Below are 21,926 nucleotides of genomic sequence, written 5' to 3'. Positions count from 1 at the left end.
ACTGTAGGGGGATGTCTCCATGTGGCCTGTCCTGTATCCATTCTGCCTTATTCTGGTAACAGCAGCTCTATTTGTATTTGCATTGGTGGAAGCAAGCCTTCTTTTTGTGCAGTCCTGGTGGGACTGGCCGAAAGTGCCTGCAGAGCAAGGAGTGGAACAAGCTGGGCTTGTTCTTCCCCAGGAATTTGATTTTTGAACAGAGAGAAACAAGGATGAAAGCAAGTAGGAGCTGATTTATCTTGGGACTGTTTCTACTACCTAGATCTGTGGAGGGGGCCCAGGGATCCAGGGACCCAACAGCCTCATCTTTCTGACACTCAGGTCTTCTTATTTTTCTTTGCTTCTGGGAGCTTCCCCATACATTTTCAATAAACCTCTATTTTGTCTAAGTTGGCCAAAGTCTATTTCTTTTTCATGCAAAGGACTGTATCCAACACCGAGCGGGTGTAGGTGGTGTCTGGGAATCTTAATGTCATTGTGATAGAAAGTCTTTTGGGGGCCATGCTCTTTGTCCATCCTCACTGTTTCACATAGAAACAGAGACCAGAGAAGAAGGTACCCCCTCAGCCCAGCTCCAAGATCCCACAGCATCTGCAGAGTTCTTTAGAAAGGCAGTCAAGACAGAAATTTAGGAAGAAACAGCACCCATCAGATTTCTCCCCACACTCTCTTCAGCTCAAAGACATTTCTCCCAGATTTTCTAGCCCCAGTTTCCGAGGGTGAAACTCTCCCCCGAGACTCCACCAAGGCGGGGGTAACAGCTCTTCACTGTTCCCCCCTCCCCCCCCCCAAAGAGCTGGGTAGGAAGCGGTAAGGGCACCAGGCGGCTGGATTGGATGGCATGAAGACCTCATGGAGAGGGGTCAGCACTTGAAAAATTCCTCAAGTCAAAGGGCTTGGGGCTTGGGTGCCGCACAAGGCCCTCACTGTGTGCACATTGTCTCCCTGATAAAAGGGGCCGGGCCTGGGAAAACGGAGCCGTCTCCAGGCAACGGGGTAGGCTGTTGAGGAATGCCCAGGACCCCTCCCTCCCCCAGACACCAGGGCCAGGACAGTGAGGGGGTAGGCAGGGGCAGGGGGTGCAGCGTGGGTGCCCAGAGGGAGAGAAATGAAGTCCAGAGCCACTCCAGGTGGTGTTGGGTGGTGTGTTTAAGTCATGGAATAAAACAAGCAGAAAGTGACAAAACTCTTTTCATTAGGCCCTCAGCCCCTCCAGCCATCCCAGAAACCCCTTCACTTCCCCAAACAAACATGCACGGCCTGCCCTTGTTCAAGGAGAGCCTTAGGGGTAGGGGAAGGTGGAGAGAGGCACAAGGAGTTTGTTCCCCAGAGCCAACTGTCTTCAACAGAGAGCTGTGTGTCTCCACTCTAAGCCTCTCAACTAACTCTAGGAGGAGGGGACTGACTTGGAGTCCACACCTCATCCTCACAGTAGAGGGACTGCCAGCCCGCCAGGATCTCGACACCCTCCTCTAGAGATTCTGGAAGACGGCCCTCCAGCACACCCAGCTGAGCTGTGAAGCAGGCCAAGTGGCTTCCTTCCCCCTGGCTTCCACAACAACTATATTCACAAGCAATTAGTAATTGTAATTAATTGTTAATAACAGTTCCATTTCAGGGCCTCTTAGGACCACCTAAGCCATGTACTGGCTCCACCTATGCCATTATTTCTAATCTTTCCAGTTCTCCTTTCAGGGAGATGATCCATGACCCTGCCTTCCTGCTGAGGAATGTGAGGTTCGGAGGTTGGATTTGCCCAAGGTCACATAACTGAGAAGGAAAACAGGGACCAGAGCCCACAGTACCCAGGCCGTCTGGCTCTGGACTGTCCCTTCGGCTTTGCTCCCTCCCTGCTGGTGACACACAGTCCTCATCACAGGCAGGGTAAGCGGCTATCTGTGAATGGGGTCAACAGGGAAATCTGGTTTGGCTCTTCCCAGCCAGAAAGTGAGGAAGCTGTAAGGTCAGCCTCTCACTGGCCCCGTGGTAGCAGGGCCAGTAGGGTTTTTTGTGCTGCCCTCCATAAGCAGAGAGGCCAGATGAAATCCAGGATATCCAATTAAATTTGAATTTCCAAAGAACAATGCAACATTTTGCAGTATAAGACTGTCCTAAATATTGTATAGGATAGACTTAGACTCATTCATTGTCTATCTGTTAACTGGGTGTCCTGTATTTTTATTTGCTAAATCTGACAACCCTACCCCCAAGCCACTCACTGCTGGTGGTGCCAGCTCTGAGTTCATCCCCTATCCTTCTTCCAGGTGGTAAAGGTAGATGAGAAAGGTCCTGATCACCACAGGGCTGATCAAGCCCACTGCATTCCTCGCAGGGACACACCAAGACACCCTGTAGTCCTCATGCCTTCAGTCAAAGCAGCCTAAAGCAGTTTGGCCTCTAACGGAAAGGCTGGCCTCAAGTTACCAGCTGTACCAGAAGGAGGAGGGGAAGCCTTGGAAATAACATGGAAGTATCAGGTATTCTCCCTGAATTCCAGGGCAACTGAATAATTTCTAAAACTCTCTTCCAGGCATCCTCAATCCTGAACTTTCCCTTAATAATAGTAACAGCATCTATTCATTCATTCCTTAAATCATCCATCGATCCCAACCTCCCATCCATCTATCCTAGCCAGGCATTGTGCAAGGCTCTGAGGGTCAGTGGTTGCATAGGGAAGGCATAAACTCTGCCCTTGGGAAGCTTATATGGGTAAGACCAAACAAAGTAACAGGTAAACTAAGCACCTACATTGAAAAACAGCCATGGAGGAGAGGAACTCAGCATTCTTACTGGATACTCGTAACATCCCTGTGAAGTTAGTCATATAAGGAAGGTGGTGGCATTGTGATCCCACTTTACAGACAAGGAAACTGAGGCTCCAAAAGGTACAGCATCTTGGCCAAGGCAATAGAGATAGTTAGTGGCTGGGACTTCAAGCCCACACTGCCACCTGTCAGCCTAGAGTTCTCTTGAGTATTATCTTCTTTTCCATTTAACTGTCTTGGGAATCATGTCTGACATGTATTAGGAAATCACATCTTTAATACAAAACATAGAGGAAAGAACAGAGAAGATCTTGCCTGAGATCCTTGGCACTTTAAAAAGAGAAAAATATTCTATGCACATCCAGGGACAATTTCTGTAAAAGGTCCAATCTGCAAACCTGAGCTCATAAGTGTATGTATGGCTAACGGAATTCCCTTTTCCCTGGGCACCTTTAATGTTCTGGCTGCCTGGAGGGCTCTGGCAGGGTGGGGCGACCTGGCTGGAGGTAGGGCACCTTCCTCTGAGGGTGAGGTCACCGGAATCCTGTGCTTGGCTGTGCACTGTAACACAGAGTGCTGCCGCCCATTGCCTCACACTGCTATCAAACGCTAGGTGTCTGGGTGTTGTGAGGCCCCAGGGTCCTGCTGCCTGAGGCCAATGCCCTCAGGAATAGCACAGGAGGGGCTCAGCTTCAGGTGGGAGTAATCGGGGAATGGCATAAGAACTACAGTGCTCAGGCTGGTCCTTTGGATGGGCCTGAGCCAGATCCTAGCCATTGAACCCCTGGTCAGGGGAAGTGGAGTCCTCCTCACTTGCCAAAAAATGATGATGTAGACATGACCCTATCCTCAAAGAGCTCTGTCATTCATGTGTTTATTCAATCATTTGACCAACACTCTTCAGTATTTATCTCGTGCTTCTCACTGAAGTCCTAACAGTGGTCAGCAGGAGGGTGGCATCATTAGAAATTCCTTTGAAGGAATGAGTCAAGTTCAAGTCCCAGCCCAGCCCTGCTTCTGTTTTGCCTCCTTGAGAAGGTGCATGGTTTCTCTATGCTCTGCCCCCCTCACCTTTAAATGAGCCAACAGTCAACTCTTGCTCACTGGCAAATGCTTAACAACCAGTTCTCTGGATGGGGGAAAAAAGCCCTGCTTCCTAGCATTTGCCAATTTCCACAGTGTAAATGCTCCCAGAATAGCCAATTGATTTTCTGCTGGACTGAGTCAAGGTGAGAGGGAAAAAGAGAATTTTAAGAATGCCACCAATGTCATTCTTTGGTTTCATCATCATACTCCCAACCTTGCCATTGCCAATATCAAACCACCTCCTAAATTCTTCAATCAGTCGACAGACATTTCCTATGTACCTATTATCTACCCTGTTCTAGGCATGGGCAAATACAGACATCAAGTAGAAGTGGGTGGGCAGGTAATGGTGGAGGGCACACAGGTGATGATCATACAGCGTAATAATTCTTGGAAAATCTAGAAATGCACAAGGTGCTTAACCATGGGTATCAATAATCCTTGCTTAGTAGGAAGGTATAGTCTGATATTCCCTTCACTGGATGGATGGATGGTAGCTGAGGAGGGTTTCAAATCAAGGACACCCTTGTCATTTCTTCCCCAACAAATAAAAGAAAAAAGAAACCATTGGGAAGGGTGGGGAATAAAAGCGAAGATAACAATAGATCATTGTGGAAATGGAATAGCAGATATTCGGAGAACAAGGCTGCCAGCAGAGGAAGATGACAGGAGAGTCAGGGCTCCAGAGACTACCTAGGGAGGACTGTGGTGGGCTGGGGAGGAACAACTTCTATTCACCACTCCAACGCCCCTCCTCCCTGCTTTATCCAGGCTTCAGAAACCTTGTGGGATAAACTGAGGGAAGGGAGGTACACTAACTCCACCTGCTTATGTTTTTTTTTATTATTATTTTTGGGGTAATGTTAAAGGTTTTCATTTTGAAAACCAAACCTGAAAAGGCCGGGCGCAGTGGCTCATGCCTGTAATCCCAGCACTTTGGGAGGCCGAGGTGGGTGGATCACGAGGTCAAGAGATCAAGACCATCCTGGTCAACATGGTGAAACCCCGTCTCTACTAAAAATACAAAAAATTAGCTGGGCGTGGTGGCACGTGCCTGTAGCCCCAGCTATTCAGGAGGCTGAAGCAGAAGAATTGCCTGAACCCAGGAAGCGGAGGTTGTGGTGAGCCGAGATCGCATCGTTGCACTCCAGCCTGGGTAACAAGAGCGAAACTCCGTCTCAAAAACAAAAACAAAAACAAAAAAAGAAAACCAAACCTGGGATTCTGGCAAATTCTACAGGAACAGTAAAAAAGTCTCTCCACTCTCTCTCTTTTTTTTTTTTCTTTTTTTGAGACAGAGTCTAGCCCTGTCACCCAGGCTGGAGTGCAATGGTGTGATCTCAGCTCACTGCAACCTCCACCTCCCAGGTTCAAGCAATTCTCCTGCCTCAGCCTCTCAAGTAGCTGTGCACCACCACACCCAGCTAAATTTTTGTATCTTTGGTGATCTTTTGTGATCTGCCTACCTTGGCCTCCCAAAGTGCGTGGATTACAGGCGTGAACCACTGCATCCAGCCCCCTGTCCTTTTTAAACACAATTTCAAATAGCAGCCTTACAATGAGTATGGCATCCTGGTAAGTAAAGAGCCAAGATTTTAGATGGAAGTGAATAAAAATAGAAACTCCTCCACTGTGTGTTCTATGTTACTTATGCCTAAGGTAAGGTGAGTTTCAGACTCCATTATGTACAATAAAAGTTATCCTGCTTGGACTAGGGTAGGGCAATGACATATGCTAACTGAACAGTTATTGTGTGTTGAGTTCCAGGGATATTAAGAAGAGTAAGAGACCAGCCTTGTTCTTGCAGAAGAGACGATCATAATACAGATACAGCGTAGTATGTGTGCCTATAGCACAATGAAGTATGTTTTAAGTTATACAAGGGAGGTCAATATTAACACTGCTGGCAGTGTGGGGTATGCCAGGGAAGACTTCACAGAAGAGGGGGCACCTGAGCAGGATTTCAAAGATGAATAGAAATTGGCCAGGTGTACAAGACATGGCAGGATATTCCAGGTAACAGGGAACAGAATGTACTAAGGCAAAAAGGTGTTTGAGAACTACAAGCTGTTTACTCTTACTGCAGAATAAACAGCACAAGGCCAGGCATGGTGGCTCACACCTGTAATCCCAGCACTCTGGGTGGCCGAGGCAGGCAGATCACCTGAGGCTGGGAGTTTGAGATCAACCTGGCCAACATGGTGAAACCTCATCTCTACTAAAAATCCAAAAATTAGCTGGGTGTGGTGGCCCATGCCTGTAATTCCAGATACCCAAGAGGCTGGGGCACAAGAATTGCTTGAACCCAGGAGGTAGAGGTTGCAGTGAGCCGAGATTGCACCACTGCACTCCAGCCTAGGCAACAGAGTGAGACTCTGTCCCTAAAAAACAAAAGAAAAACAAACAACAGCACAGGAAGCAGAGCTGGAGGCAGAACTAGCAGGAAGGAAGGCAGGGTAGGCATGTTTATGACTTTGACTTTGAGGGCAATGATTCCCACCACAGGATTATATTAATAAAAGCAGATCCATGGGGAGGGGGCAGACAGGAGCAAAGTGTAACTGGTTAGATTTGTGTTTCAGAAAGATGACCCTTGGGTGGTCACATGGAAGGTAACCAGGAGGTGAACTCAAGATAGGAGGCTTCAGACAAGGAGCTGCTAGAAAATTCTAGGCAAGAGAAGTAGTGGAGTGGCAGTGGGGCTGAAAAGAACTGAGTTTGATATCAATTAATTGTAATTCTCTTTACCCTTATGGTTCTCTAAACCGACAGATTAGGCCAGGGATGGTGGCTCACATCTGTAATTCCAGCACTTTGGGAAGCCAAGGTGGGAGGATCACTTTGGGAGGATAGCTTTAGCCGTGGAGTTCAAGACCAGTCTAGGCAATACAGTGAAACCTCACCTCATTTAAAAACAAACAAATGCCAATTGTCCCCCCCACCCCATCCCAAAGGAGAGCACCACCTTTAGTTCAGACCTAACCGGAGCCAGGCCTTACACCCTTGCCTCGCCAGGCTCAACCTCCTCAGGCACCCCTAACAGGATCTGTAAATGTCTGGCCATGAGTCCTCCCAGCAAAGACAGCTTTGGGACTAGAGACCCTCTATTTCTCCTGAAGATGAAAGGTCTTTGTCCAGCTCACTAGCCAGGTTTCCGATCTTCCTCAGGGGACCCAGGCTGGCTCGAGGTCTACAAACTGGACACACCAGGGGAAAAGAGTGGTATCCTGCAATTCCCCCACCTGTCCACAATGAAACCTGATTCTAGCAGAAGGCCCTGGACCAGGAATGGGAAGACAGAAATGCCTGTCTTCCTGAGAAGGGCTGAGAAGGGTAGAAAAGGGGGCAGCATCATTGTCCCTGTTGGGGTGGGGGCAGGTTCACTCTCCATCCAGACGGCAGCTCCTCTTCCACTCATTATCATCTGAAAGGGGGACGCAGGGGGCCCTGTGAGCTGGCTGCTTCCCTTTAACCACTTCCTCCCCTGGAGACAGCTCACACAGTGCAGGAGGGGTTGGGGAGGGGGTTTGCCCAGAGGAACCCAGGCTCTGTAGAACCGCCCAGGCATTGCGGGGATGCCCCGCCACCTGCTGGCTGCTCCTGGTGCCAGGGGATAGGCATTTTTCCAGGATTATTCAGGGCAGAACTGAGACTCTAAGGCAGCCAGCATCAATTTGGAGAAAGCTAGGAAGGCATTGAGATTCAGCGAGGTTCAGGAAGTTCGTGAAGAATTTAGGATGGAGTTCTGTAGGAGATGCCGATGTGTTGGTGGAAGGAGGTCTCTGTCACAAATGTCTAATAATTGCAGGGCCAACTGCCACGTGAGTTAATGAGTCTTAGTTTCTTACTTCTCCACTTTTTCACCCACTGAGGGGCAAGAAGAACACCATAAATCAAACGTTGTCAAGTCCTAATTAAGTGTGGGCATAGGGCATATAATTGAAATATACTAGGAAAAACTCCTCTGGCCAAAGCAGTGTCCTCACCAGTGCACACAGCTTAAAATTCACACACTGGTCCTTCCTGTGAATTAGAGAGACTGAATACCAAAGTCAAAATTTAAATGTTGTGGCTGAGGCCATTTATTGCATTTCAACCTCATTCACTATTCCCCTACCCTACTGTATACTATGTACACCACATGAACACTGGAGGAACATAGATTAGTAAGACCCAACTTTATCACCCAGGAGCTACAGGGAAGAGTGACAAATAGACCAAGGGGTGAAATAAATAGCACAATGGGATAAATCCTAATCCAGACTGCCCAGTATTTGGCATGAAGAAATTAAACAGACATGCCTACAAGGGGCTACTATTAAGATGATTAATGTTGCAAGGGTCACAATAGTCTTCAATAATAACACACACTTACATGGCACTTACTGTCTACCGGGCACATCCTATGCACTGTTATACTAACTCAGATCTTAACCCTACTTACTTACTATATTAACTCTATGACATAGGTACTATCATTGTTCCCATTTAGGTGCAGTAACTTACAAAGGTCATATAGTTACCTCAGGGTAGAGATGGAATTTGAACCCAGATAACCTAGCTCTGACACCTGTATTCTTAACCATTGCACCATACTGCCATTTAAGCTCAACCTACATGCAAAGACGTAACTTCCCTGAAAATTGCTGAGCCGGGGATAACAGAGCCAGCAGAGAACACTCAAAATCAAGGTCAAATGTTGGGTTGAAGAGAGATAGAAAACTTCAAGAACCATGCAGGCATTTTGACTATAGGCAGGTGGGCATTGTTCAGGGAAGAGGGCCTGGAAGCAACACCCTGGCAGACATCAACCCCTAAGCCCAGAGGCTAACAGTGATACTTCATATAAACACATAAGCAGAGATAAACAAAGTTTCATAATAAATGCGTTTAAGCAAGCAGCAACACCTAAGATGATTCACACACACTGCATCAGAACAGAACAGAGGTGACTCACATGACCACTCTAGTTAAGAAGAGGCAATTTTTGAGCAGGTAAGTGAAGACTGATGTCTGAATAGGCTGAACATACTTCAGTGTTGACTGTATATAGAGTATACATTAAAAACTATAAATACAAAGCATAGGTTTAATCACTCCCAACCTAAGTTAATGTCTTAAGGAGTGAATATGCGTGCATACATGCACATTAGACTAACAGAGTATCTGGTATGCTTAGTGAACGTGATGCATTCATTTATTCAGTTAATACATAGTTACTTGGTGCCGACTGATACGGTTTGACTGTGTACCCACCCAAATCTCATCTTGTAGTTTCCATAATCTCCATGTGTTGTGGGAGGGACCCAGTGGGGGGGTAATTGAATTATGGGGGCAGTTACCCCTACACTGCTGTTCTTGTGGTAGTGAGTTCTCACAAGAGCTGATGGCTTTATAAGGAGCTTCCCCCTTTGCTCAGCACTCTTTCATTCTCTCTCCTGCCACCTTCCACCATGATTGTAAGTTTCCTGAGACCTCCCCAGCCACACTGAACTGTGAGTCAATTAAACCTCTTTCCTTTATAAATTACTCACTCTCAGGTAGTTCTTTATAGCAGTGTGAGAATGCACTAATACAGTAAATTGGTACCCCAGAAAGTGGAATGCTTCTGTAAAGACACCCGAAAATGTGGAAGCAACTTTGGAACTGGGTGACAGGCAGAGGTTGGAACAGTTTGGAGGGCTCAGAAGATAGGAAAATGTGGAAAAGTTTGGAACTTCCTAGAGGCTTGGAGGGCTCAGAAGACAGGAAGACATGGGAAAGTTTGAAACTTCCTAGAGACTTGTTGAATGGTTTTTACCAAAATGCTGATAGTGATACGGACAACGAAGTCCAGGTTGAGGTGGTCTCATATGGAGATTAAAAACTTGTTGGGAACTGGAGTAAAGGTCACTCTTGCTATGCAAAGACACTAGCAGCATTTGCCCCTGCCCTAGAGATTTGTGGAACTTTGAACTTGAGAGAGATGATTTAGGATATCTGGCAGAAGAAATTTCTACGCAGCAGCAAAGTATTCAAGAGGAAATAGAGCATAAAAATTTGATAACTTTGCAGCCCGACAATGTGATAGAAAAGAAAAATCCATTTGCTGGGGAGAAATTCAAACCCACTGCAGAAATTTGCATAAGCAACAAGGAGCTGAATGTTTATCACCAACACAATGGGGAAAATGTCTCTAGGGCATGTCAGAGATCTTGGGGGCAGCCCCTCCCATCACATACCAGGAGGCCTGGGAGGGAAGAATGGTTTCATGGGCTGGGTCCAGGGCCCCCCTCCTGTGTGCAGTCTCAGGACTTGGTTCCCTGTGTCCCAGTCACTTTATCTGTGGCTAAAAGAGGCCAAGGTACAGCTGAGACTGTTGTTTCAGAGGGTGCAAGCCCCAAGCCTTGGCAGCTTTCACATAGTGTTGGCCCTGCAGATGCACAAAAGTCAGTATTTCAGGTTTGGAAACATCCACCTAGAATTCAGAGGATGTATGGAAACATTTGGGTGTCCAGGCAGGAGTGCGCTGCAGGAGTGGGACCCTCATAGAGAACCTCTGCTAGGGCAGTGAAGAAGGGAAATATGAGGTTGGAGCCCCCACACACAGTCCCTACTGGGGCACTGCCTAGTGGAGCTGTGAGAAGAGGGCCCAGCATCCTCCAGACCACAGAATGGTAGATCCACTGCCAGCTCACATTGTGAGCCTGGAAAAGCCGCAGACGCTCAATGCCAGCCTGTGAAAGCAGCTGGGAGAGGGGGCTGTACTCTGCAAAGCTATAGGGGTAGAGCTATTCAAGGCCATGGGAGCCCACCTCTTGCATCAGCGTTACCTGGATATGAGACATGGAGTCAAAGATTATTTCAGAGCTTTAGGATTTAATTACTGCCTCACTGGATCAGAGTTACCTGGATATGAGACAGGAGTCAAAGGAGATTATTTCAGAGCTTTAAAATTTAATTACTACCTCACTGGATTCTGGACTTGCATATTTTGGCCAATTTCTCCCATTTGGAATGTGTGTATTTACCCAATGCGTATACCTGTATTGGGTCTAAGAAGTAACTAACTTGCTTTTAATTTTACAAGCTTCTAAGAGAAAGGGATTTGCCTTGTCTCAGATGAGACTTTGGACTTGGACATTTGGGTTAATGCTGGAATGAGTTAAGACTTTGGGAAACTGTTGGAACAGCATGATTGTGTTTTGAAATGTGAGATTTGGGAGGGGCCAGGCATGGGATGATATGGTTTGGCTGTATACCCACCCAAATTTCATCTTGAATTGTAGTTCCCATAATCCCCACATGTCATGGGAGGGAAAAAAGGGAGGTAATTGAATCCTGGGGGTAGTTGACACCATGCTGGTGTTCTCATGGTAGTGAGTGAGTTCTCACAAGAGCTGATGGTTTTATATAAGGGGCTTCCCCCTTCACTTGGCACTCAATTCATTCTCTCTTCTGCTACGTGGTAAAGAGGTGCATTTCGCCATGATTGTAAATTTCCTGAGGCCTCCCAAGTCATGTGGAACTGTAAGTCAATTAAACCACTTTCCTTTATAAATTACCCAGTCTCAGGCAGTTCTTCAAGCAGTATGAGAACGGACTAATACATCTACTATGTGGTCGCCTTTGAAGACATGCACATGCAACCCTGTTCTCCATCCCCAAAGGCCATCCATGAGTCCATTGTCAGACTTCTCTGGTTCCCATCCATGTATTCCTCTGCTCTGGAAGCAACGCTTCCCTGTCTCCACAGTTGGGCTCACCCGCTGAACTGTAATTTCTATGTCTCCAGCTAGACTGATAACATTTATCACCTCTGAGTACCAAACAGCTGGGATAGGGACTTAGTCTCCAAATGCAGCGTCACATAAGCAGGAGCCTGTTCCCTACTATACCCATACATCTCAGTTTTGCCTGGCACCTAATCAGTGCTCAGTAAACTACCTGGTAAATGCAGTGATCTTGACACAGGTGTCAGGTCTCTGCTCCTGGGAAGCTTACCAGCTAGGGGGCACTGCCTGAGAAGAGGCTGACATGTCTGCCCACCTTTGGTGTTCAGAAGACAGGCTCTGGAGCCAGACTGCCAGTACCTGGAAGAGCTAAGATGCACACTCAGGCACTCTGATCCCAAGGGCTTGGCATAAGGACTGTGGACTTGTATTGCTTTCTTTTATCCTCATAATAATCTCATTTTATGGGGGGAAGGTGGCTGAGGTTGAAAGTTTAATCTGGCAAGTACCCCCAGATGTATTTCAGATTTTAAAAGTTCTCCATTGTTAGGAAGGTAATATGGTGAATATGTCATATTTTATATAACACTTCCAGTGGGCTCTGAATTGTACTCCATATCAAACATATTCAGATGCTTGCAGCAAATCAAATGAACAAACACATTTAGTATAATTATAGGCTCGCTTTCCTGCAGATTAGGCTTTGCTACCAAAAGAATTGCAAAATATTTTCTAGTTTCCAGAGTGTATTGAATTTGGTATTTGCAGGTGAAGGACTGTGGACTCGAAAATATAAAGCCCTTAGAAGAGAATGTGGCACAAATTAGGTGCTGTGAGCCTAGCATGCAGCAGCCACTTAGTTTCCTTCTCTCCAGCCAGGCTCTGATAGCACCTGAGCCTCTCATAGCTCTCCCCTTCTATTTCCTCAAGAGATGACATAATCCCCAGTCCTCTCTTGTCCCAGAAGGGGGTAGCATTTGCAAATTCCTGCTTACCAGTCTGTATGGGCATCATCAATTACCAACAGGATCCTGGGTCTTTGAACAACAGGCGTGGAGGGACCAGGAGGCTCCATCAGCCCTGAGGAAGCCTGAGGGGCCTGCTTCATGGCACTGGAGAGGGAGCTAAAAATGCTGGATCCTGGAGAGGAGAAGGAGGCAACCAGGGGCTGGGGGTGCCTCCTCTCCATGGCCGGGGAAGCAGGTGAGCTGGACGAGCTATCTGGGCGTTGCAGGTCCGTCATGTAGCCATTAGGCAGGTTGGCCACGAAGCTGCTGTCAGAGAGACGTCGACGGAGGAAATTCATGGCTGTGGATGGATGGAGACGACTGGTTCCTACCCAGACGTGTGTAGGTGAGACCCAGAAGACAGGCTGCCAGGTACAGGGAGTTGTAGGACTTTAGCCAGAAGAGCCAGGGGGTTTTTGCACAACCAGCAGTCAGCTTTAGCTGCCTTTATTTACCTGCTGGAAATAAGCCAATAAATACATAAGTGGAAATGACCTCCACCCTCCTTAAGAGCAAACAGATACAGCACTTTCCTGCCCTACTGCAGGTGGCAACATAAATTAGGACATCCTTCTGGAAAGGAATTTGGCAACATGCATTCAAAAGATAGCTTTTTAACCTACAGTTTCCATTTTCTGGAATTCTATCCCAAAGATAGATTCTAAGTTACAGAAAATGCTTCATGCACAAATATGTTTATCACATATTATTTACATTAGCAAAATACTGGGAAGTATCTCAACATTCAACCACAGTTTAATGAATAAGTCAACTACAGCCCAGTTACTCAATGAACCTTTTGTGGCTATTTTTAAAGGTGTCCTGAAGAAGGGATTTTAGTAACAAAAACAATTTCATGTTCTAATGAGAAATTTAAAAGATAATGATTCAAAATTATAGGAACGAGGTGACTACAAAGATGTACAAGCTGAAAGAACAAAACTTTGGAAATAAAAGAAATCAAAATGTTAACAGTGATTATATTTTGGTAACACAAGTACATGCCATTTTTTCTTTTCCTTTCCACTTATATTTTTCAAATTTTCTAGAATGCATATTACTATGGTCTGGCATGCCCACCACCTCACCAAATTTATATGTTGAAGATAATGTTGAATATGATGCTTTGGAAATGAGCCCTTTGGGAGGTAATTATGGTTAGTGAGGTCGTTAGGGTGTAGCCCACATGATGGAAGTACAGCCCTCATAAGAAACGATGCCACAGAGCTTGCTTTCCCTGCACCATGTGAAAGCAAAGGTAAAAGGCTGCCATCTACAAGCCAGGAGAGGGACCTCACCAGAGCCAGGAAAGCAGACACCCTGACCTTGGACTTCCCAGCCTCCAGAAATGTGAGAAATAAGCATCTGTTGTTTAACTTACCCAGCCTATAGTATTTTGTTATGGGAGCACAAGTAGACTAATATATATATATATATATTGCTTTTCTAAGTTTAAAAAGCCAAACAGTTCATTCGAGATCAAAATATCCCATTGAGAACAATGACTATTTAAACCATGGAATTAGACTTTATATTTTTGTTATGATTATTATATACAATGTATTTTTTTTTTTGAGACAGAGTCTCACTTTATCATCCAGGCTGGAGTGCAGTGGCATGATCTTGGCTCACTGCAACCTCCACCTTCCACATTCAAGTGACTCTCCTGCCACAGACTCCCAAGTAGTTGGGATTACAGGCACCCATAACACCCAGCTAATTATTGAACTTTTAGTAGAGATGAGGTTTCACCATGTTGGCCAGGCTGGTCTCAAACTCCTGGCCTCAAGTGATCCTCCTGCTTCAGCCTCCCAAAGTGCTGGGATCACAGGTGTGAGTTATTGCGCCCAGCCAGTATTTTTATTGTAGTAAAATTTACTTAAGATTGAAATGCACAATTCTTAGGTATACACTTCTTTGAGTTTTGATAAATGTATATATTGGCATAATGTTTATTATATTCCTATTACCTCAGAAAGTTCTTTTGTGCCCCTTTTAGTCCATCCATACCCCCAATAGGTAATTACATTTCTGATGCATGTCACCATTTAGTTTTACCTGTTCATGAACTTCATACAAATGTAATCAAATATATTATGCTTTTGTTAATAATTTCTTCCCTCAATGGTTCTGAGATGCAATATGTTGTATATATCAGCAGTCATTCTATTTTTAGAATCACTGAATATCATTCTACTGGATGGGTAAACCATAAATTGCTACTCCAGTCTCCTGTTGACAAAAATTTGAGGTCAAGCATGGTGGCTCACACCTGTAATCCTAGCACTTTGGGAAGCTGAGGTGGGCGTATCACCTAATGGTAGGAGTCTGAGACAAGCTGGGCCAACATGGCGAAAACCCTTCTGTACTAAAGATAAAAATTAAAAAAAAAAAAAAAAAGCTGGGTGTGGTGGTATGTGCCTGTATAACCAGCTACTTGGGAAGCTGTGGCACAAGAATCACTTGAGCCCAGGAAAAAAAGGTTGTAGTGATCCAAGATCATGCCACTGCACTCCAGCCTGGGTGACAGAATGAGACATTATCAAAAAGAAAAGAAGAAGAGAAAAAGAAAAGAAAGAAAGAAAGAAGAAAGAGAGAGACATAAAAAGAACAAGAAAATTTGAAATGTTTCCAGTTTTCAGGCAGGATCACAAGGTCAAGAGATCGAGACCATCCTAGCCAACACGGTGAAACACCGTCTCTATTAAAAATACAGAAAAATTAGCCGGGTGTGGTGGTGCACGCCTGTAGTCCCAGCTACTGGGGAGGCTGAGGCAAAAGAACTGCTTGAACCCGGGAAGCGGAGGTTGCAGTGAGCCGAGGTCGTGCCACTGCACTCCAGCCTGGCGCCTGGTGACGGAGTGAGAATCTGTCTCAAAAAAAAAAAAAAAAAGAAATTTTTATTTAGATCTTTTCGTGGAGATGGATGGATGGATGGATGAATAGACTCACTGATAGATATATCTAGGAGTTAATTTGTTGGGTCATGGGGTAACTTGATAAGAAACTGTCAAAAAGTTTCCCATACTGGTTGTTTGATTTTGCATACTCCAGAGTTCCCATTGCTCCACATCCTTTCTGACATTCGGTTGTTGTCAGTTTTTTTCATCTTACCCATTCTAGTGGATGTAACATAGTACCTCATTGTGTGTTACATTTATTTTGTCTGATACTTAACGAGACTGAACAAGTTTTGTGGGTTTACTGGCCAGTAACATAACATCTTTTGTGGAGTACCTATTCAAATCTTTGGCCCATTTCTAAAAGGTGGTTTATCTTTTTATTTTTGATTTGTAGGAGTTCTTTATATATTCTAGAACAAGTCCTTTGTCAGATACATATATTGTAAACATTTTCTACCATTCTGTGGCTTGATGCTTCATTTTCTCCATGAGCAGAGCATAGCAGAATAAAACAACTCTTTAAAAAGTGAATTGTTTGAGATAAAAGCATCCCAATAATAAAAAATATATATACTGTAGGATGAGACCACACTTCCATTAAAGTATTCCATATTGGGAATACTTTACATATCATTTCATATATATGTATCTAGACACACACACATATATATACATATAGGTAAATATAAACATATACTTCTATATACATATATAAAATCTATTATAAATATATGCATATGTATAATAAATTATACATGTTTTGCTAAACAGAAACTAATTCATCAAATTTTTCATTTATGGTTAGTGTTTCTGTGTCTGTTCTTAAAAATCTCTGCAACCCCAAGATTGCAATCATACTGTTCTATTGTGTCTTATAGAAGCATTATAGTTCTAGCATTTCTATTTAGGTCGGGGATTCATCTAAGCTTGATTTTTGAGTGGTATGAAGTAGGGTATGAAGTTCATTTTCACCTCTGCTCATTTATCCAGGTTGCAACATTTATGAAAGTATTTTTCTCCCACTGAATTGCTTTGGTGGCCTTGTTGGCACCAATTGGCTGTACATTCGTGGGTCTACTTCTGGACTGTTCAGTATGTTCGATTAATCTATCTGTTCTTATATTTCTTGATTGCTGTGGCTTTCCAGGAAAGTTTTAAATTCAGGTAAAGTGAGTCCTCCAACTTAAATTTTCTGCCTCAAGATTGTCTTAGGTATCCTAGATCTTATGATCCTATTTTCTTATGCATTTTAAAATCAACTTTTATGAAAAAGTCTGTGGGGATATTGTTCAAGATTGCATAGACTGAGTAGAATTGTCACTGAAAAATATTGGGTTTTCTACTTTATGAACACAGTAGACCCCTTCATTCAGAATTTTTTTTGTGATTTTCAATATGGAGATCTTGCATATATTTTGTTAAATTTATTCCAACTTTTTTGGCATGTTTTTGACACTTTTCTAAATTTCACTTTCCATTTGTTTGCTGCTAGTAAAATATTATATTCAATATATTGACATGCTAAATTCAAGTATTGTTTCTACTAGTTGTTTATAGATTCCTTAATGCTTTCTATGTAAATAATCATGTCATCTAGAAATAGAGAGACTTTTACTTCTTTATAATCTGAATGCCTCTTACTAATTTCCCTTATCTGATTGTCCTAGCTAGGACCTCCAATACTGAATAGAAATCATGAAAACATGCACTTACCTTGTTCCTAATCTTAGGGGGAAAATGCTCAGTAGCTCACCATTAATGTGGTGTTAACTGTAGATTTTTAGTAAGTTAACTTTATTAGATTCAGGCAGTTCCTTTCTATTATTATTTGGATGTGAGTTCATATCATGAATGAAAGTTGAATTTGCCAAGTGATTTGCTAAATCTATTGAGAGGATTATATGTTTTTGAAACCATTTATTTGCTTAACAATGTAGTAAATTACATAAACTCTACTGGATCATAGTGTGTTACCCTTTTTATATATTGGTGGATTCAATCTGATAATATTTTGCTAAGGATTTTTGTGTCTATGTTCATGACAGAAACATTGGTCTGTAGTTTTATTTTTTGACAATGTCTTTGCCAGGTTTTGGTATCAAGGTAATGTTAACCTCACAAAATAGGTTGGGAAGTATTCCCTCCTTTTCTATTTTATGAAAGAGTCTCTGTAATATTTTTTTTTCCTAAAATTATTGGCAGAATTCAAATGTGAAACAATCTGGGGTTGGTTTTTCTTTGTGGGAAAGTCTTTAATAATGAATTAAATCTCCTTTATAAAGTTATTCATGTTTTGTGTCTCTTTTTATCTCAATTTTGACAGTATGTGATTTCAAGTATGTTGTCCATTGCATCTTGGTTGTGAAATCTTGGTTGTAGGATCTTATGATTCCTCCTGATACTGGTAATTTGCTTTTTCTCTTTTTGACTGATCCATGTTGCTAAGAATTTATAAATTTTATTACTCTTATAAAGAACCAACTTGCAGCCTTTTCAATTTTCTCTGTTGTCTGTTTTCTATTTTACTTCTTTCTGTTTTTTATTACTTCCTTTCTTCTTTTTCCTTTTAAGTTTAATTTGCTTGTGTTTTCTAGAGTCTTAAGCTGGAAACACAGGTAATTAATTCTAAACCCTTTATTTCCCCAATATAAGTATTTAAAGCAATGTGCTTCCCTCCCAGAAATTTTAACATGTTGTATTTTCATTAACATTCACTTCAAATTATTCCTATATCCCTTATAATTTTTTGACCCATGTATTACTAAAACATGCATTTAATTTTCAAATTTCAGTGCTCTTTAGATATTGTCTTGTTAATGCTTTTAATATAATTCATTTGGGATAAGTGAAAATAGTCTCTAAGGTTTTAAGCCTTTGCCATTCATTAAGATTGATTTTATGATTCAATACAATCTATCTCAATGAATGTTCCAGATGCACTTGGAAAGAATGCATATTTTGCAGTTGTTGGGTGTAATGCTCTACAAATATTACTTAGATTGTTTTCAAGTCCAATTCCCCAGGTAGCTGATGCTCCCATGGTAACTTGTAAACAGGAAGTTTATCAGGCAGTGCTTCCATTCATGCTCAACAGCTGTAGGCAAGAACAAAAAGATTTGGGCTGAGAGACATACTGAACTACCACACGTTCAACAGAGGCATCAGTTGATCTTACTGGGCACATGGACCTGGGACATCTCTTTAGATGTCCTCATTATCCAGCCACTCTGTGAGCTTATTCTCTCTGCCCACTGATCTGTCAAACCAGCAAAGCTGCAGCTCCCCATTTTAGTTCCAGCTGCTCCATGCCAGGTGGCCTGGGAACAGCCACCTAAATGTGTATTTCACTAAGTGGGTGTGGCTTCCTTTCTTCAAGGGTCAAATCCTGTCCACATTCTATCTATTTTTTGTTTTTTTCCAGCAACCTCAAATCGTTTGAAATATTTTGTCCAAAGTTTATCATTATCATCTGGGAAAGGTTTAGCCCAACACAAGCTACTGAGTCATTACTGAAACTGAGCCTCTTCCATTTTTCAAATACCAGATGGAAAAGTTAACAAAATATTAGTGTTAAAGGAACCTTACAGTTTGTTTAACAATTTCTTCTTCAGGAACTCTGGTCAACCTTCCACTGGTAGGAGCTCCCTGACGTTGAGAAGAATCACCTCTCATAATCTTTTGACCTACTCCAATGTTAGTCAATGGCTTCTCTGGTAACTTCTTCCCTCTACAGTCTCCAGTGGAACTTACAGACTGGCAAAAGGAGGCCAATTATGAACACGCAAACAAATATTTATGGTTTGGGGTAAGTGCAGGAAGGAATACACAGAGTATGGTCATTGAAATTCACTTTGGGGCAGCACTTCTTCAGAAAGGATGGTTAGGGAAGGCTTCTCTGAGAAGCTTACTTTTAAAAATTTCATTTTTCATTGACAAGCAATAATTTTATCTATTTCTGTGATGTTTTGCTATGCTTACATAGTGGAATGATTTAGTCAAGCTGATTAACAAATCTATCACCTCACATACTTATTTTCTGTGAAAAAACATTTAAAATCTACTCTTTTAGCAATTTTGAAATATACAACTCATTATTTCCAATGAATTATAGTGACTGTGAAGTCACTGTTCTGTGTAAAAGATCACAGGATTTTCTCTCTCATAACTGAAACTTTGTATTCTTTGACCAATATGTCCCCTTTTGCTATTCAGCCACCTCTCCAGCCTCAGGCAACCATTATTCTACTCTCAACTTCTATGAGGTCAATGGTTTTAAATGCCACATATAAGTGAGATTATGTGGTATTTGTCTTTCTGTCCTTGGTTTTTCTCACTTATCATAATGTTCTTCAAGTTCATCCATGTTGTAGCAAATATAAGAATTTTCCCTTCCTTTTGTCTGTTTGTTTGAAATAGGGTCTCACTCTGTTGCCCAGGCTGGAGTGTAGTGGTATGATCATAGCTCACTGCAGCCTCAACCTCCCAGGCTTAACTGACCCTCCCAGCTCAGTCTTCAGAGTAGCTGGGACTGCAGATATGTATTATGATGCTCAGCTGTTTTTTTAAAAAAATTTGGTGGATGGAGGGTCTTACTATGTTGCCTAAGCTGGTCTTGAGCTCCTGGCCTCAAGCAGTTCTCCAGCTTTGGTCCACAGAGTGCTGGGATTACAGGCATGAGCCCAACCCCCTCTCCTTTTAAGGCTGAATAGTATTCCATTGTGTGTATATATACCACATTTGCTTTTATCCAATCATCTGATGATGGGCACCTAGGTTGGTTCCACATCTTAGCTACTGGGTATAATGCTGCAGTGAACATGGAAGTGCAGGTATCTCTGATATATTGACTTCAATTTCCTTGGATACATACCCGGAAGTGGGATTGCTGGATCATATGGTAGTTCTATTTTTAGTTTTCTGAGGAACCTCCATACTGTTTTCCATAATGGCCGTATTAATTTACATTCCCACCCATGGTGAACAAGATTTCCCTTTTCTCCACACTCTCTCCAACACTGGTATCTGACATCTTTTTGATAATAGCTATTCTAACAGGTGTGAGGTGAGATCTCATTATGGTATTAATTTGCATTTCCCTGATGGTTAGTAATAATGAGCATTTTTTTCACATATCTGTTAGCCACTTGTATGTCTTCTTTTGAGAAATGTCTATTCAGTTTCCTTGCCATTATTTGATTGGATTATTGTTATAGAGTTGTTTGAATTCCTTATATATTTTGGCTATTGGCCCCTTATCAGATGTATGGTTTGCAAATATTTTCTCCCGGTCTGTGGGCTGCATCTTTGTTAATTGATTCTTGCTGTGCAGAAGCTTTTTAGTCTGATGCAATTCCATTTGTTTATTTTTGCTTTTGGTGCCAGTCCTTTTGGAGACACTTGGACAATGTCCAAGAAATAATTGCCCAGACCAATGTCATGGAATTTTCCCCCTTTCTTTTAGTAGTTTTATAGTTTCAGGTCTTATATTTAAGTTTTTAATCCATTTTGAGTTTTTTTTAAATATGATGTAGATAAGGGTCCAATTTCACTCTTCTGCCTGTGGATACCCAATTTTCTCAACATCACTTATGAAGAGACTATCTTGTCTCCATTGTGTATTCTTATCACCTTTGTCAAATTTCAATTTATTGTAAGTGTGTGAGTTTATTTCTGGGATCTCTACGCTGTTCTATCAATCATTATGCCCTTTTTTTGTGTGTGTGTGTTTTTTGTTTTTTTTTTTTGAGATGGAGTCTCACTCTGTCACCTGGGCTGGAGAGTGCAGTGGTGCAATTTCGGCTCACTGCAACCTCTGCTTCCTGGGTTCAAGTGATTCTCCTGCCTCAGCCTCCCGAGTAGCTTGGACTACAGGTGTCCATCACCATGCCCTGTTAATTTTTTGTATTTTTAGTAGAGACAGGGGTTTCACCGTGTTGACCACGCTGGGCTCAAACTCCTGACCTCGTGATTTGCCCACCTCAGCCTCCCAAAGTACTGGGATTACAGGCATAAGCCACAGCACCTGGCTATGTTGTTTGATTACTACAGCCTTGTAACAGCTTACAAATGCATCCAGCTTTCTTCTTTTTGCTCAAGATTGCTTTGACTATTCAGAGTCTTTTGTGGTTCTGTACAAATTTTAGGATTTTTTTTTATCTCCATGAAGAATAACATTGGAATTTTGATAGAGATTGCATTGAATCTGCTGATCATTTTGGATAGTATGGGCATATAATTCTAATCCATGAACAAGGGATATCTTTCCACTTATTTGTGTCACCTACAATTTCTTTCATAAATGTTTTATAGTTTCCAGTGTAAAGATCTTTCACCTCCTTGGTTAAATTTACTCCTAAGCATTTCATTTTTTGGGTGCTATTGTGAGTGAAACTGATTTCTTAAGATCCTTTGCAGATAGTTTGTTGTTAGTGTAAAAAAATACTACTAATTTTT

The 21,926-nt window shown here is 42.7% G+C and overlaps 1 protein-coding gene across 7 annotated transcripts in view; it reads right to left on the bottom strand.

Moving 5' to 3' along the window:
* Positions 1 to 21,926, bottom strand: part of SYN3 (synapsin III) — a 503,620-nt gene that overhangs the window by 442,378 nt on the left and 39,316 nt on the right. For 4 of the 7 annotated variants that reach the window (XM_035270622.3, XM_009009764.6, XM_035270659.3 and 1 more), the window contains exon 2: positions 12,559 to 13,028. The exons of 1 other annotated variant lie outside the window; for it this stretch is intronic. In XM_035270622.3, coding sequence (XP_035126513.1) covers positions 12,559 to 12,869 — 311 coding nt within the window. In that variant the 5' untranslated portion in view covers positions 12,870 to 13,028. The remainder of the gene's footprint in view (positions 1 to 12,558; positions 13,029 to 21,926) is intronic. 2 more of the 7 variants (XM_035270631.3, XM_078339168.1) reach the window with 1 other exon arrangement.

Source organism: Callithrix jacchus, chromosome 1 (genome assembly GCF_049354715.1).
Source record: "Callithrix jacchus isolate 240 chromosome 1, calJac240_pri, whole genome shotgun sequence".
Taxonomy (NCBI): Eukaryota; Metazoa; Chordata; class Mammalia; order Primates; family Cebidae; genus Callithrix; species Callithrix jacchus.
This window is presented reverse-complemented; position numbering and strand designations above follow the sequence as displayed.